Source organism: Lontra canadensis, unplaced genomic scaffold (genome assembly GCF_010015895.1).
Source record: "Lontra canadensis isolate GAN:19392208 unplaced genomic scaffold, GSC_riverotter_1.0 scaffold58, whole genome shotgun sequence".
NCBI classification, from domain to species: domain Eukaryota; kingdom Metazoa; phylum Chordata; class Mammalia; order Carnivora; family Mustelidae; genus Lontra; species Lontra canadensis.
The window spans coordinates 695,095-711,283 of NW_022631052.1; the positions used below are offsets into that span (position 1 = coordinate 695,095).

Here is a 16,189-nt window from a genome sequence, read left to right on the forward strand (position 1 = left end):
CCTTTCCGCCCCTACAATTCTCGGTGTAAAATTGGAAAATCCCTCCCTTCCCAGTGAGGTATGGACTGTCAGTGACTGAGAAGCATCCTCACCATTGCCACCTTGTGGAGGAGACTGGTTAACAGGAAGGTCGGAATTCCAGCCGAGGTCTCACTTCTGTTCCATTGTCCGGTTTTTCCTGAGTTCTCTGGCCCCGCTCAACTCCTGCCACTACATAGTGCCCCTGGGCGGTGGCTGAGCCTCGGGAAGTGTCCCAAGCGCCATCGTGAGTTTTGCTATCCCTGAGAACCCACCGTGCTGTAACTTAACTGTATATTTCGGGACGCCTGGGTGGCTTTGTTGGTTGAGCATCTGCTTTTGGCTTAGGCTCCGGTCATGATCCCAGGGTCTGACACAGCTAGGGGCAAGAGCTCTTTGTCAACACCCAGCAAAAGAACTGACAACAACAGTGCACCTGGGGTGCCTGGGTGGCTCAGTGGGTTAAGCCTCTGCCTTCAACTTAGGTCATGATCTCAGAGTCCTGGGATGGAGCCCCGCATTGGGCTCTCTGCTTAGCGGGGAGCCTGCTTCCCCGGCTCTCTTTACCTCCCTCTCTGCCTACTTGTGATCTATCTGTCTGTCAAATAAATAAATAAAATCTTAAAACAAAACAACAACAGTGCACTTAACCTCTGATACAGTGCTTTCATCCCTGGGAACTGATCTTCAGGAAATAATTAAGGATGCACTCCCGGGGCGCCTGGGGGGCTCAGTCATATAAGCAGCTGCCTTGTCCCTCTGCCTCTTCCCCTGCTCATGCTCTCTCTTGCTCTCACTCTATCCCTCAAATAGATAAGTAAAATCTTTACTTTAAAAAATATTTTATTTATTTATTTATCAGAGAGAGAGAGAGAGAGAGAGGGCACAAGCAGGGGGAACATAGGGCAGAGGGAGAAGCAGGCTCCCTGCAGAGCAAGGAGCTCAATGAGAGACTGGGTCCCAGGACTCTGGGATCATGACCTGAGCCAAAGGCAGATGCTTAACCGACTGAGCCACCCAGCCATCTTGATAAGTAAAATCTTAAAAAAAAAAAAAAAAAAAAAAGAAGGATGCACTCCCATATTTATATATTTTGGATTATGAACACTTAATTTTAATCTTTTAATTGATTTGGTTTTTTTTCTAAATTTCTTCCTACTGTGAACTACCATAAAGAAAACTTCTCCATCTATATTATAAGCTCTGGAATTTATTTTTGGAAATCTTTTTCCCCCTTCGTCCCTTCTTTCTTTCCAATGTCAACTGTTAAGACATGGTCTCTGGCTTCCTGAAGTCTAGAGTCTAGCAGGAGACTGAGATCTGCAAACGAGTGCACAGGAACTGTTTAATTATAATTGTCAGGAGTGCATTCCAGGGTGCTAAAAAAAGATCTTAATAACAGGGGCCTCGCAGGTCAGGGCATGGTTTTCTAAGGCAATGGCTTTTAGGTCAAAATCCCCAAAATAATGATGCCTGCTCACAATTAAAGCTGCACTGTCCCGTGGGGTAGCCACTGGCCCCACGTGGCGGCTGAGCACTGGAAGTGTGGCTAGTCAAACTGAGAAGTGTTCTCAATGTAAAATTCACCCTGGAAAAAAAAGTAAAATATTTCGGATACTTTTCATACTGATTAAAAATGAGAGGGGTGCCTGGTGGCGCAGTCAGTTAGGCTTCTGACTCTTGGTTTTGGCTCAGGTCATGATCTCAGGGTCAGGATCTCAGGGTCGTTGAGAGTGAGACCCACGTGGGCTCCACATTCTGAGCTGCGTCTGCTTAACTCTCTCTCTCCCTCTGCCCCTCCCCTTGCGCAGTCTCTCTATCTCTCTAATTAGTAAAGTAAGTAAATAAATACAAAGTTGAAATGAGGACCATGGGATCATGACCTGAGCCGAAGGCAGAGGCTTTAACCCACTGAGCCACCCAAGTGCCCCAAATTTAATTTTTTTTTAAGATTTTATTTATTTGAGAGAGTGAGTGAGTGAGAGAGAGCACAAGCAGGGGGAGAGGCAGAGGGAGAGGGTGAGGGGGAAGCAGGCTCCTCGCTGAGTAGAGAGCCCAATGTGGAGCTCCATCCCAGGACCCCAGGATCATGACCTGAGCCGACCAACTGAGTGACCTGGGCACCCTGGATATACTGGATTATCAAATATATGAAGATTCATTTACCAGTTGTTTTCTACCTTTTTATTTATTTGCTTAAAAAAGTTATTTCTTTATTTGAGAGAGAGCGCGCAGGAGCTGAGGGAAGAACAGAGGGAGAGGGACAAGCAGACTCTGTGCTGAGTGTGGAGCCTGATGGGGGGCCTCGATCCCAGGGCCCTGAGATCATAACCTGACTGAAATCAAGAGTCCAAGGCTTAACCGATTAAGCCACTCTGGCGTCCCTCTATTAAATGAGGCTACTGGAAAGTCTTAAATTACGTCTGTGGCTTGCATTTTTTTTTTTAAAGATTTTATTTATTTATTTGACAGACAGATCACAAGTAGGCAGAGAGACAGGCAGAGAGAGAGAGGAGGAAGCAGGCTCCCCGCTGAGCAGAGAGCCCGATACGGGGCTCGATCCCACGACCCTGGGATCATGACCTGAGCTGAAGGCAGAGGCTTTAACCCACTGAGCCACCGTTGTGGCTTGCATTTGCATTTTGTTTCCAGTGGGTATGGCTGAGCCAGAGAGTGCTTGCTGGTAGGAAGGATCGTTCTGAGTACTCAATGTGTGGTGTCTCATTTAATCTGACCGTGACTCTCAGAGGTGGCTAGAATTCATCTTTCTGCAGAGGTGGAAATCTGAGGTGCAGAGAGTAAACGGCCAGAGACTCACCACCAGCAAGGAGCATAGTGGGGGTTTGAACCCCCGGTGGAGTCCCTCTGCCTAACCAATGTGCACTTAACTTCTACCCCACACTACTGAGTACAGGCACTGCTGTGCTGGGACAGCCATATAGCCATCAGAGCGGAAGGAACAGCATAGAGATATTTCATGGACTAGATGGCTTCTGTGCCTTTGGCCATGGAGTGACCCCACCACAGGAATCTGCTTTCTCGGTGGCTGTTTCCTTACCCTGGGGACTCTGTATTCAGTTTTAGCAGGGCTGTCTGTCTGCCTTGTCAATGCAAGTTAATCTTTAGAAAGCATACTCATAACGGTCCACTAAGCACTCTCTAACCCAGCCTATGCGCTAGAAACAAAAGGCAAGCCATGTATGTAATTTACAATTTTCTAGTAACTTTTAAAAAAGTAAAAAGAGGGGTGCCTGGGTGGCTCAGTTGGTTGGGAGTCTGCCTTCAAGCTCAGGTCATGATCCCAGGGTCCTGGGATTGAGACCCACTTTTCCCTCTACCTCTGCTGCTCCCCGTGCTTGTGTTCTCGCTCTCTCTTGTCAAATAAATAAATAAAATATTTTTAAAAAATTTATTTATTGGGGCGCCTGGGTGGCTCAGAGGGCTAAAGCCTCTGCCTTCAGCTCAAGTCATGATCCCAAGGTCCTGGGATTGAGCCCCGCCTCAGGCTCTCCGCTCAGCAGGGAACATGCTTCTCTCTCTGCCTGCCTATTTGTGATCTCTCCCTCTCTGTCAAATAAATAAAATCCATTAAAATTTTCTTTTTTAAGATTTTATTTACTTGACAGACAGAGATCACAAGTAGGCAGAGAGGCAGGCAGAGAGGGGTAGAAGTAGGCCCCCCGCCTCGCAGAGAGCCCCATGGGAGGCTCCATCCCAGGACCCTGAGATCATGACCTGAGCCGAAGGCAGAGGCCCAACACACTGAGCCACCCAGGTGCTCCTATTTATTTTTTTAAATAAAAAAGGTAAAAAGAAACAAGTAAAATTGTTTTATCTACTCCAATATATCCTAAATGTTACTGTATCAACTTGTAATCAATATAAAAAAGTGTGGCTTTGCTGACCCTTTTGTCTCCCCATTTTCACTCCCCATCTCATATTTCATGCTGCAAATTCCTTCCAGTCCTTCCAATGCACCATGGCCTTTGTCTTAACCATAAGCCTTTGCATATGCTGTTCCAGGCAGCTGGGAATGCTGTGAGGCTATTCATTCTTCATACAGGCTTATTTGCTTTTCTGCCTGCCCTTTTGGACTGTATCCCCGAAGAAGGCAGACACCATATTAGTTTTATCACTGTATCTCCAGCCTGAGCACAGCTTTTGGTCCAGTGCAGGCACCGTTAAATATCTCACCTCTGAGTGAACTGATGAGTGACTTCACTAATTATCTTCTGAGTCTTCAGTTAAACCAGGAACTTTCTAAGGAAAGGGACTATGGTTTACTTCGTTCCAAGTGCCAGGCATAATGTCCACCAGTCACTCAGCAAATATATATTGAGCAGCCCCTCCTATATGCTGCACACGTAGTAATGGACATGGTTCCTGCCCTCACGTGCTTTTCCTCTAAGAGGATGAGGGACATTTATCAAATAATCTAACCACTACATGTAAATTGTAGGAGTGAGAAGTGTCTACAAAACAGAGGTACATTAAAGGTGTTGGGAGGGCAGGAGATAGCATGACTTACCTGGTTGTGGAGCAGTCTTGGCTCTTGAGTTTTAATAGAGGAGGTTGTGGTAGCCAAAGGTGAGGCTCCTGGTTCTGCCTTCAAAAAAGAGCTTGATGATGGGTCGCCTGGGTGGCTCAGTGGGTTAAAGCCTCTGCCTTCCGCTCGGGTTCTGATCTCAGGGTCCTGGGATTGAGCCCCGCATCGGGCTCTCTGCACAGCAGGGAGCCTGCTTCCCATTCTCTCTCTGCCTGCCTCTCTGCCTACCTGTGATCTCTTTATCAAATAAATAAATAAAATCTTAAAAAAAAAAAAAGCTTGACGGGTGCCTGGGTGGCTCAGTTGGTTAAGCGACTGCCTTCAGCTCAGCTCATTATCCTGGAGTCTCTGGATGGAGTCCCACCCACATCAGGTTCCCTGCTCAGCAGGGAGTCTGCTTCTCCCTCTGACCCTCTCCCCTCTCATGCTCTCTCCCTCAAATAAATAAATAAAATCTTTAAAAAAAAAAGCAAAAAAGAGCTTGGCACCGAGATTAAGGAATGACAGCTTCCACATGCAGGGTTTTTGGGGCAAGGCTGAACTCTTCCTCCAGGGCACCCCCAGCCAGTGGCTGAACATCGGGGGGTGGGGGTGGGGACTGGGGCCTGAACACTTCTGCTCAGTGAGGCTACTCCAAGGAGTTTTAGCTCATTTATCTTTGTCATATCTGAGTCCTTGCGGGATCCTGTTTCTTCCCCTTTCTCTTTCACAAGCGTTACCTGCCCCCCGCCCCCAACTCCATCTCAACATTTGCTTCTTAGAGGAACTGACCTGACCCAGAGGGTCTTGGGGGCTGGGTTCTGGTGGGCAGGGGAACTCCAAGTTGTGCCTACAGGGCATTTTTATATAGAATTGACAAACTACCCTTGCCCTTTGCAAAGAGAGCGGGGGAAGGGCTGATAGCCTTAGAAGCCTCTATGAGAATTAACTTCCATAGTAGCTACCTGGTGTCTGGCACTCCGTGAATGGCAGCTGTTACTATTATCTGATTTGTACACATCTCCTCTGGGCTTTGGGGTGGCAGAGGGTGTTTCAGGAAACTGTACCTGGCACTGGGTGTAAAAGCCCTTGAACTTTTTCCTTTAATGTCTAAGGTGGTGTCCCCTCTGCTCCATGTTTTGGGAAAGTTTCCCTCTAGGGACGGTGGACATGTGGAAGATTAAGGGATATATAACTTCGAAAGTATTGAATCTGGCCCCAAAGTCCGGATTGCGAGCTGCACTGCCATCAGTCCAGAGGGCGACCCCAAGAAAGGTCCTCCAGAGGTTCCCTGCTTTGCCTGTACTGACTTAGGGTCCTCCTAGGAGGAGACCTACTGGGAGATAGGCAGATAGAATGGTGGACAAATCTAACTCTCCAGCGGATGGACATGTGATGAGTGAGTGACTGATGGATGGACAGACGCAGGTCAGACTGAGATGTCAACACAGGAGGGCTGGCGTGTGACTTTGAGACGGACAGAGACTGACCACAGGGCTTGAAGAGACTGACCGCAGAGCCTTAAGGGCAGAGTCTCCCACCTGCCGGCTCGGCCGCGAGGGGGCGCTGCCGCTCGCCCGGCGTAGCCCTCTGCCGGCCGGGCGCGCGCTCGCGGGCCGGCGGTGGGGCGGGGTTAGCGTGAGCACCGGGCGGGGCCAGCTTGCTCCTGGGGGCGACAGCGGGCGGGGGCGGGGCGCGCGTGCTCGCGGGGGCGGGGCGCGCGGCGGGCGCGGGTGCGCGCGGCGGCGGCGCGTTCCGTTCCCGGCCGAGGCTCGCAGCGGAAAAGTTGTGGGGCGGAGAGGAGCGGCACCGGGACGGGCAGAGAGCGGGACGCCGAGCCGGCTCCCGGCGCCCGCGGTCCCGCCATGGACGACCTCGGTGAGTGAGCGGGAGGCCGAGGGAGGAGGCTGCGAGGGGCGCGCGGCCCCGGGCCGGGCGGGCGCGAGCGAGCGGCGGGGGCCGCGGGATCCCGCCCCCCGCGGCCGGGGTCCTGGCTCTGCTCGCTGAATGCCAGGGTTCCGCCGGGCCGGGATGCCCGGCTGGGCCTGAGTCCTGGGCCAGGCCGGCCTTGCCGCGGTCCTCACAGCTACCAGCCCCCGCCGTGGAGACGGCCCCACCTCCGGACCCCGGACGTCGGACCATCTCCCAGACCAGCCGTAGGGGCTGGCTTGCACCTCAGGGACCCGCCCCGTTCGCCCCAGGGACGGACCCCCCACTGCCTGCACCACATTGCCTCCCCCGCTGTGGGACCCTCCCTTCACACACGGCTCCCCCAGCCCCCACCTCACTGATCGGCGGCCCAATTCAGGGAACAACAGCTGCGGAAACTCGAAACTCTCTTGGTCCCTCATTTCCAGGACCTGTTCCCACCCTGTTAAGGACCCCCTTTCTAGGGATAGCCCCTCCAAGACCACCCTTTCATTTCACAAGTTAGAGATGAGCCTCCAGTGACCACACCCCCATAAAGACAAGTTTTTCATCTGTCCCCACTACCTCGCCCCCCCCCCCAGTCCAGGTCTGGGCGCCCTGTTTTATGGACTGGTCACTCCATTTCCCGACTGCTCTGTCCACGCTGTGGACCAGCCCCTCCCCTTTCCTATCACAGATCAGCCTAATCCTAGAAGAGTAAGTGGGGGAGACATGATTCTTCCCCCCGACTGCCAGGGTCTGGTGTAGTGCCAGGGGAATGAGGTGGGAAGTAGGCCCCAGGGTATGGCCATCTCTGGGCTTGTCTGGGCTGGAAGGGTTCCTCCCACCCGGCAGCATCCAACCTTGCTGGAGGCCACACAGGTAAGGAGGACAGGATGCCCAGAACAGAGTTTTACTGTTTTCATGTTATCAGAGTTCCCAAACTACTCTTTTCAGTCCAGCCTTGATCTGGCGTTAGGATGGGGAAAAGAATCTCCTGGAACCTGACACTAAACCCAAGGGGGTTGATGCCAGGGTTCTAGGAATGCCTTGAGTGGCCTGAACCCAGGAGTGAGAGGATTCACTCTTCACTCTCCCTCCCTCCCTTTCATGCCTGTAGCCAGAGGGCCTCTGAGCTGGGGAGGTAATGGGGTGGGGGGGAAGTTTCTTCTCTGTAGGAGCCTTGTCTTCCCTCTTTGGACTGTGGGTGGCTTGTGTGACCACTGATGCTTTCTCTGTCCCAGGCTCTGAGGAGTAGATTCATCGGACGGCCCTGAGTGGCTGCCCCCAACCACACAGGGCACTAAGTTAAGACTGGCTATTTGTAGGCGCTGGACTTCCAAAGAGACAGGGAAGAGGACCGCCAGCTTCCTTTTAAAAAAGATCAGGACGCCGCTGAGAGATCCTGGTGCTGGGAATGGTGCATAGTCCTGCCTGTTTTGCAAGGTGTGATGGTTGCCAAGCATAGTTCTGCCTTTGGGTCAGGCTTGGCACCCATTTTTCCAACACATTCGAGGTTGGCATGGCCTCCAGGCAGGTAGTTTGTTCACATAAAAAATAAGCTGAAAGGAGACTGGGGGATATTTTTTGAATCAGTATCTGAACGTCTCGATGCTTTCCCAGCAGGAACCAGGGAGCAGAGTTACAGTTTCTAAAACGCCGATGTGTTTCTGTTGCTCTTCTCCAGTCCCTTCCACACAGTACTGTTTGAAGGTCTGAGAGAGTTTTGTAGAGTGTACTTTTGGAGTCCAGAATTCCTGTCCTCTGACAGTCTTCCATTTAGGGCCAGGAAACCTGGTGAATCTTCGGGAAAGTGTATCCTGGCAGAGGGGCCTGCAGGAACTGAAGTCTGCTGTTTATGGAGTGCTCGCCCGTACCTCAGCTTGTCCCCGTCCTCCCTCACAGCAGCACTGCCACCGAATGACCAAATCATGACTAGAATCGCAGTCCTTGGCTCTTAGATCTGCGGCTCCTGGGTACCAAGAGGCCTTTCTTCCTGAGGAGGGGGTGAGCAGCGCATGAAGGAGGGGTCGCAGGGGGTGGCGGCCGCCACCTGTAACTTCTGTCGCCTTTCAGCACACACTCCCCCGTTGTTCCGGGCTGCCTGACTTCCTCTACCTAAGCTCCCGGAGGCCAGCCACGCCTGGCTGCCCCGGAGCCCCTGGGGTGGGAGCAGTGGGGTGAGCAGGAAGGGGAGAGGAATTTGCCTCTGTGCTTGGGCCGCATCAGCTGTCTGGATGGCTGCGCCACACACCGCCCGTTCAGCTGTTTTCCTTAGTTAGGGTGGACACAAAGGCCAGGCCTCTTGTTTTTATTTTTCTTCTGAGAGTGCTCTCAGCTGTGAGCCTCCTGGTCCCTGGAACAGGGGAGAGTTTATGGTGTGTCCTGTGGCAAGGCTAGAAGGGGCAGAATCTCTGCGGTGACTTTGTTTTTTTTGGTCTTGAACGTTGGGGAACTCTTCCCTCCCCATAGCGGCTAGTGACAGACACACCATGTGCTGTTTAATAAGTTACAAATTTATAGCTCTTTGGGCAGAAAAACATAAACACTGCCCTTCCCTGTGTGTTCTCTCCTCTTTGTGCTGCGGGGTGGCTGCTGGTGGCTTTTCCCATTACTGTTTAGATGCTGGTTTGGCCCGGAGTTCGCCCTGTTGAGTTCTGGCTGGAGTTTCCTGGACAGAGTTCCCACAACACTGAGATGCAGTCTGATTACGGTTTCGGACCCAACTCCTCGCTCTCCTCTTGTTCACGTTCCTAGTGCTTCTGGGGGGCTGTGACCACAGCTGCGGCCCAGTAATGGTCACGTGTGCTTGGTGGGAGACAGGCATCGGACTCAGCACTTTAGGCGTATGATCACTGACGCTTTGGGGAGAGGGTGGTTTTTATCTCCGCTTTACAGATGGGGAAACGAGCCTCTGGGAGGTTCACTGGGGCAAGCTGGGGTTGGAACCCAGACTGATCCCATTCCAGATCTGGCCATCTAAACCAGAACAAGGTTAAGTGCTAGGTGAGGTGACTAACTGGGAGGGGTGGTGAGCCCCGGGCCTGCTGACTGATTGCTAGTCACCTTCAAAATTTGGGCCCTGGGGGCCATCCTGAATAAATGGACTCTATGGCAAAGGGCAGGTGCAGTTCAGACCTTGATGGCTTTGCCTTCCCTTCTCTTGCAGGGGGAACAGCCAGCTGTTGGCAATGCCCAGTTGCTGCTAGAATCTGGACATGTCTTCTTTCAGCTTCTCAGCAGTCTTGACCCTCTGAAATACAGTGCCTCATTGTCCTTAGGGGGAGTACTAGGGGGGCAGGGGAGTTGCCTGGGGCATTCCGGGCTACGGAGCCTCCCTGTTTCCATGGAAAGTCTGGACTTTGGGCTTGCCTGTCTGTGGTGCCTCTGTGTGTTGGTCTGGGGTCAGGGCACCCAGCTGCTGGGCCCTCAGCAGAGGCAGCCCCAGGGAGTGGTGCTGTGTTCCTCGGCAGGGCCAGGTCTCCTCCTGGGCTGTGCACTAGTGAGGTACAGAGCTGAGCTCCGAACCCTGGGGTGTTTGATTCTTAAGCAGGTGCGCTTGCCGTTGTGCCAAGCTGTCTGCAGCCTGGGCAGCCCCATCCAGGGTGGAGAGGTTCGGGTTGCTGGGGCCATATCCCTGCCACTGTGGATTGGAGGTCTTCCAAGGGAGCCTCACGTATTCCCTCCAGCTTCCCCAGCAATGGCCGTGCACTGGGAGGCTGGGTGGGTCGTTGGCTGGAGGGGCCCTCAGAACGCCAGAGTTACCGCCGGGGTACCAAGCAGTGCCTCTCTCCCATATAACTCAACTTGTGCTGATCCTCCAAGGCTTCCTTTGGCCTTTGCCTTGTTCCAGGGGGAGAGAGTTGAAAAACTCCTCCCACCTTCACCTCATTGCAGCTCTTCCCTGGGTTGTCCTAGTGTCGGTGCTTTCAGTAATAACAACAAACATCTGTAGAACTCCTTCCCAGAGTGTTTATTGAGCACTTACTGTGTACGGGCACTGTGCCGGGCACTTTACATGCCTTGTTTCACTGACCTGTTTCGGCCATAGGAGGCACAGGTTCTGTTATTATTACTACTGTCCATTTTACAGATGGTGAAACTGAGGCACAGAGAGGGTTAGCGCCCTGACCCAAATTCTGTTTACCAGTGAGTGGTAGGGCTGGGGTTTAAATGAGAGTCGGTCTTGTGACTGTCCTTATACCTCTCTGTCCATGATACTGGATCGGATCTTGCTTGCCTGTTGGTTTGATTGTTTTCCATTTCTAGGATGATAAAAATCTTTTCTGTCCCCTCCCCACAGCCTCCAATCTCTGTTTGATCTCCCCCATCCATCCTCTTCCTGTTCTCTGGGCTTCTTCCCTTTCCTTCAATCTTCCTTGGGATGGGCTGCTGGACACTTGTGACAGGGTCTCCTGCTCAATGCCCTCCCATCCCCTGTCACCTCCTCTCCAGTCACCTGTTCCCCTTGGGACAGAGGGTAGTCCTCTGAGGTCCCTCTTCTAGGCCTGGTTGGAATCACGCCCTCTGTGCCCCTGGCCCATACAGATGTGCTCCTGTCTTCATTCAGGTGTTTGGACTTGCCGCCAGTTGGAGCCGGCCCATTTCCAGAGGAGGAAGTAGATGAAAACTTTGAGGTGGAGAATTGAGAGTGTCCTCTGTGAGGGAGAGAGGGAGAGAGAGAATTGGGGGGAGCTGAGTATTCCCAGAAACCTTGACAAAGCTCCTGATAAAAAGGAGCTCACTCGGGATAGGCCCAGAGCCTCCCCAGCCCCCAGGTCTACTTTGCCTTTTCATTGGGGGCCTGTTGGGAGTCTCACATCTGGCCTGAAGCGTGCATTTACGTCCTGATAAAGTCTTCCAGCTAACGAATTGATTGCCTAACCCCTGAGACTCAGGGCTGGCCTCTCCAGGGAGGCCTTGGACGCTGGGCCAGTGGTAGGCAGAACGTGTGGTTGGCCAGGCCCAGCAGAGCCCCCAGTGGCCAAGTTTTCCCTTAAAGATGGCCTTTTAATGCTTATTTCTTGTGTGATTGTGGTATTGTGGTTTTATGGGTGAACATTGTCATTGTTAGGTGCATGTTAAAAGTATTTCGGAGTAAAATGTGGTGATATCTGCAACTCAGTTTGAAATGATACAGTAAAAAAAAGGAGATGTATATATATATATGCATACACACATATGTATATATATATAGAGAGAAAGCTTTCAAGCACAGGTATCTGTCTATACAAAATGGCAAAATGTTAATGACTGAGTCTAGGCAGAGGGCATATGTGTGCTCGTTGAAATGGTCTTTCAACTCCTCTGTATGTTTAGACACTTTCATGATCAAAAGTTGGAAAAAAAGTAGATCATGGTTTATTCCATAGTGGGCTCAGGCTTATTCAGCCGGGAGTGAACCTAAGTGTCTATCTGTGACCCTTGGCCTGTTGGGACATTGCGGCCCTGGAGGAAAGACTGGGGTGGGGGGGCGACAGGAGCCAAGCAGGCCTGGGATGATCGGGACTGGTAACTGTCAGTTGGGGGGTGGGGGCACACGACCACAATGACCCATGCAGTAAAAAGGACAGGGCCAGCCGGAGACAGCTGAGTTTCCACAGCGTCAAGGCAGCCCCTGGGGTTATTTTGGGTGTGGTGACATTAATCAGACCCCGGTTGGGGCAAGGGAGCCGCTGGGCTCTGGTCAGAGTTTGGAGAGGGTTGCCTGGGTGGGATGCGGAGCAAGGCTTTACAAAAGACTAGCCTCTGGGCAGCTGGAGCCTGGGGGAGGGGATGAAATGCCATTTGCCTCACATCACAAACCTCTTATCTGTGGCCAAAAGAACACCACTAGCCCGTGGGCAGCGTGGGCCAGAGTGGCCCCTGGGCTCTTACTGGCGGCCCAGGGTCTGGCAGTTCAGTTCTCCAGCCTTCAGGACCCTTTCCGGGAATCCCCACTCCTGGGTCCCTCTTGTCTTGTTTTGTGCTGACTCAAAGCTTGGGCCACTTGGGCCTCCCATCTGTTTGGGAGAAATGGCTGGATTCTGGCACCAGTGGCCCCCTTGGCTTGGAGGTCCTGGTGCCTACCAGGAACATTTGGGGCAGCCGTCAGGGTCTTGTAAGGGGAGCCCTTCGCTCGAGGGTCTCCTTTGAGAGCAACGCGTGTCTGTCGGCTTGCACGGACGCAGAGACTGTCCACTTGCTCGGGCCCAGGGGATCTTCCTAGTGGGGGCTCAGAGTGGTGCATCATGGCCTTTCTCTGCCTGTTGGAAACGCAGCACGATGTGTGTTTTAAGGGGGGGGAGGGGCGGTGCTGTGAGGAAGCTGTATGTAATTCTTGGCTGGGACTCAGGTAATTGTTTTAATGAAATGGAATGCAGCTTATTCAGAACTCACTTGGCAGAGACAGCCATGTTCTGTTCTATTTTCTTGTTGGGGAGAGCAGGGCGCACATTTGCAGCTGTTTTGAATAGTAGAGCCCTGGGTGAGCGTGGAGGTGGGCGGAAGGCTCTGGGGAGCTCTTCTCTGGTTTGTTCATGGATCCTCAGGCTGCTGAGACGCCTCTGGACAGCAGTCCGTGTATCGCTTTGAATAAGCCATGGAGTCCTGGGCCTTGCTCCGGACAAGAGAACAATCCTGTTGAAAGCAGGGTGTAAGCAGGAGCTTGCAAGAGAAGAATCCTGTTGAAAGCATGGATGGACCTGCAACCTGCCTCTGGTGTCCTCGGGACCTGCAGGAGACGAGGGCTGTGGGAGTGCCCGGCACCCAGCAGAGAGACCCCCTACAGCTGTCCGCTCACCTCACGTGTCTCTTCCCCTCATCACCTTCTGTGAGCCCCCGTACCCTTCCTCCCCACATACCCCATCAGCGTACACCTGACGTGGCCATCTGTCCCTTTTTCTTCTGGCTCCCTCTCTTTACCCATCTGCCCCTTCTAACTTCTTCAGTCTTTTCTGTTAACACAGCCTGGGTCCTTCTTTCATGTTATCTTTTTTGCTAAGAATGCGCTCTTTAGCGGACATATTTCCCCCTCCCTCCCTTGAGATCTGCTTCTATAGACACCCCCCCCCACTTCCTTCCCCACTTCCTTCTCGAATCCCTTTGTGGGGGCCCACCTCTGTGTTATTCTAAAGATTTCTGTTGGCTCCCTGTTTTGCTCCTAGGTGCCTAGGTCAGTTTTTCTACTTGCGTGACCTCTTTTTTCACTCGTGTTCTGGCAACTCCTAAATTTATATTTCCACCCCTGACGTGGATTCTATTGTCCAGATTCTTCCGGCCTGCACGCCAGCAAAGACCCAGCTCATTTCCTCTTCACTCTCTCTTTGCGGCCTCAGGCATTGTCTGCTTTCTCTGTGATTGTCCCCTGTCTTCTCTTGCCGTGTGTGACATCATGGGCCTTTGCTCAACACTTCGAGATTTAGGCAACATTTTCGTGAGCTTCATCATTGTTGATGGGATTCTGACCACAGTCCTTTGGGGGGTGGGTGCTAGTTTTCCCCATTTTGCAGATGAGGAAGCTAAACTGCAGGTACAGGGGCTTAGGGACACACCCAGTGTCACCCAGACCCTGATGCAAGAGCTTGACCGGAGAGTGTCACCTTAGGTCCCCTGGCACCAAACCCATTTTTTTTTGGTTCTTCATGCTGGAACCACAGGTTGGTTGCTTGGCCTTCATAGTATTTAAAAATATTCCAGGGCGCCTGGGTGGCTCAGTGGGTTGAGCCGCTGCCTTGGGCTCAGGTCGTGATCTCAGGGTCCTGGGATCGAGTCCCGCATCGGGCTCTCTGCTCAGTGGGGAGCCTGCTTCCCTCTCTCTCTCTGCCTCTCTGTCTACTTGTGATCTCTCTGTCAAATAAATAAATAAAATCTTTAAAAAAATAAAAATAAAGGGACGCCTGGGTGGCTCAGTTGGTTAAGCGGCTGCCTTCGGCTCAGGTCATGATCCCAGCATCCTGGGATCGAATCTCACATCGGGCTCCTTGCTCGGCAGGGAACCTTCTTCTCCCTCTGCCTCTGCCTGCCTCTCGGCCTACTTGTGATCTCTCTCTCTTTCTCTCTCTCTCTGACAAATAAATAAAATCTTAAAAATAAATAAATTAAAAAAAAAATTCCAGATTACCATTGGATCCTCAAACAACATGGTTTGAACTGTGTGGGTCCACTTAAATGTGTGTGTGTTTTTTTTAATAAATATAGAATAGTTCTATCAATGCACTTTCTCTTCCTTACGATCTCCCTAACATTTTATTTTCTCTAGTAGACTCTGTTGTAAGAGTATAGTATGTAATATACAAAATAAGTGTATAAATTATAAATATATGCAAAATATGTTTTCATCAACTACTTCTATTATCAGTAAGGCTTCTGGTCAGCAGCAAGCTATTAGCCGCTACATTTTGGGGGACTCAAGTTGTATGTGGATTTCATAACTGACTGACACAAGCCACTTATTAAAATGTTGACATTATTAAAAAAAAGAAGTTCTATGTAGATTTTCTACTTCTCGGGGAGTTGGTGCCCTTAACTGACTATGGTTGCCAACATTGAAAACATTAAGAGTTACGCATAAAAATCCTTATGTCGTCTCTTTGAAGGAATCTTGGTTGGCTGCACCAGATGCCTGTCCTCCAAGGCACCACAGGCCTGGCCTCAGCAGCTCCAGCCCTCTCACTGGTCCTCTCCTTTGCCTGCTTGGGGAGGTTCTTAGAACGCTCTCTTTCTGCCTCATGTTTATGGCAAATACACACTTGCTAAATCTAGGGGGCTTCTTTTCTTTTAAGATTTTAAAGATTTTATTTATTTATTTATTTATTTATAAAAAAGTAGGGGCACCTGGGTGGCTCAGTGGGTTAAACCTCTGCCTTCGGCTCAGGTGATGGTCTTGGGGTCCTGGGATCGAGCCCCACATTGGGCTCTCTGCTCAGTGGGGAGTCTGCTTCCTCCTCTCTCTGCCTGCCTCTCTGCCTACTTGTGATCTCTTTCTCTCTCTCTTTCTCTCTGTGTCAAATAAATAAATAAAATCTTAAAAAAAAAAAAAAAAAGGTAACCTTTACACCCAATGTGAGGCTCAAACTCACAGCCCTGAGAGCCAGGCATCACATACTCCACTGACTGAGCCAGCCTGGCGTCCCATCTAGGGGCTTTCCCAAGTTTCATTCTCTGCGTTAGATATGATTTCTGACCACTCCAAGCACTTAGTTTCGCCTAGAGTCTGGATCTTTGTCCAAGTTGTGGAAAATGGCCTCCGTACCTGTCTCCCCTCCCCCTCCTCCTTTAAGATTTGTGCAGCTCCTACCTTGAGAAGGCTTCTTTTTGGTTCAAACCAGCCAACCTCTTCACCCTCTCACTTCAGTATAACTTTGCAGATCTAAGGTATATTGGGCTTCTTCCTTTTGTATCCCCTCTCCCTTGTAGGCCCCTTGAAGACAGGGATCTTATCTGCCTTTCAAGCATCTCTCAGTGCCAAGTTCACCTCGGTTCTCTGCAGTTGCTTAATAAATATTTGATGGTGGTTGATGATTAAATGGATATGAACTGCAGACAACCACTGTGATGCCAGACCTCCAGCAAAGCTCTTTCTCTGCTGGAGAATCCGAGCAAGGGACCGCCTCGTTCTAGGTTGGTGGGGAGGCCGCATAGTCCCTCGGATGGAACACAGGCTCTGACATCAGCCCTCCCGGGTCTGTATCATTGCTGCCACTTGCTTTAACGTGTGACCTTGGCAGGTCACTTTACACCCTTAGCCTCGGTGAAAGA

At 51.4% G+C, this 16,189-nt stretch overlaps 1 protein-coding gene across 5 annotated transcripts in view; it reads left to right on the top strand.

Moving 5' to 3' along the window:
- The first annotated feature begins 6,274 nt into the window (after nt 1–6,274).
- Nucleotides 6,275–16,189, top strand: part of PXN (paxillin) — a 44,457-nt gene continuing 34,542 nt past the window's right edge. For all 5 annotated transcript variants that reach the window (XM_032876156.1, XM_032876158.1, XM_032876160.1 and 2 more), the window contains exon 1: nt 6,275–6,421. In XM_032876156.1, coding sequence (XP_032732047.1) covers nt 6,409–6,421 — 13 coding nt within the window. In that variant the 5' untranslated portion in view covers nt 6,275–6,408. The remainder of the gene's footprint in view (nt 6,422–16,189) is intronic.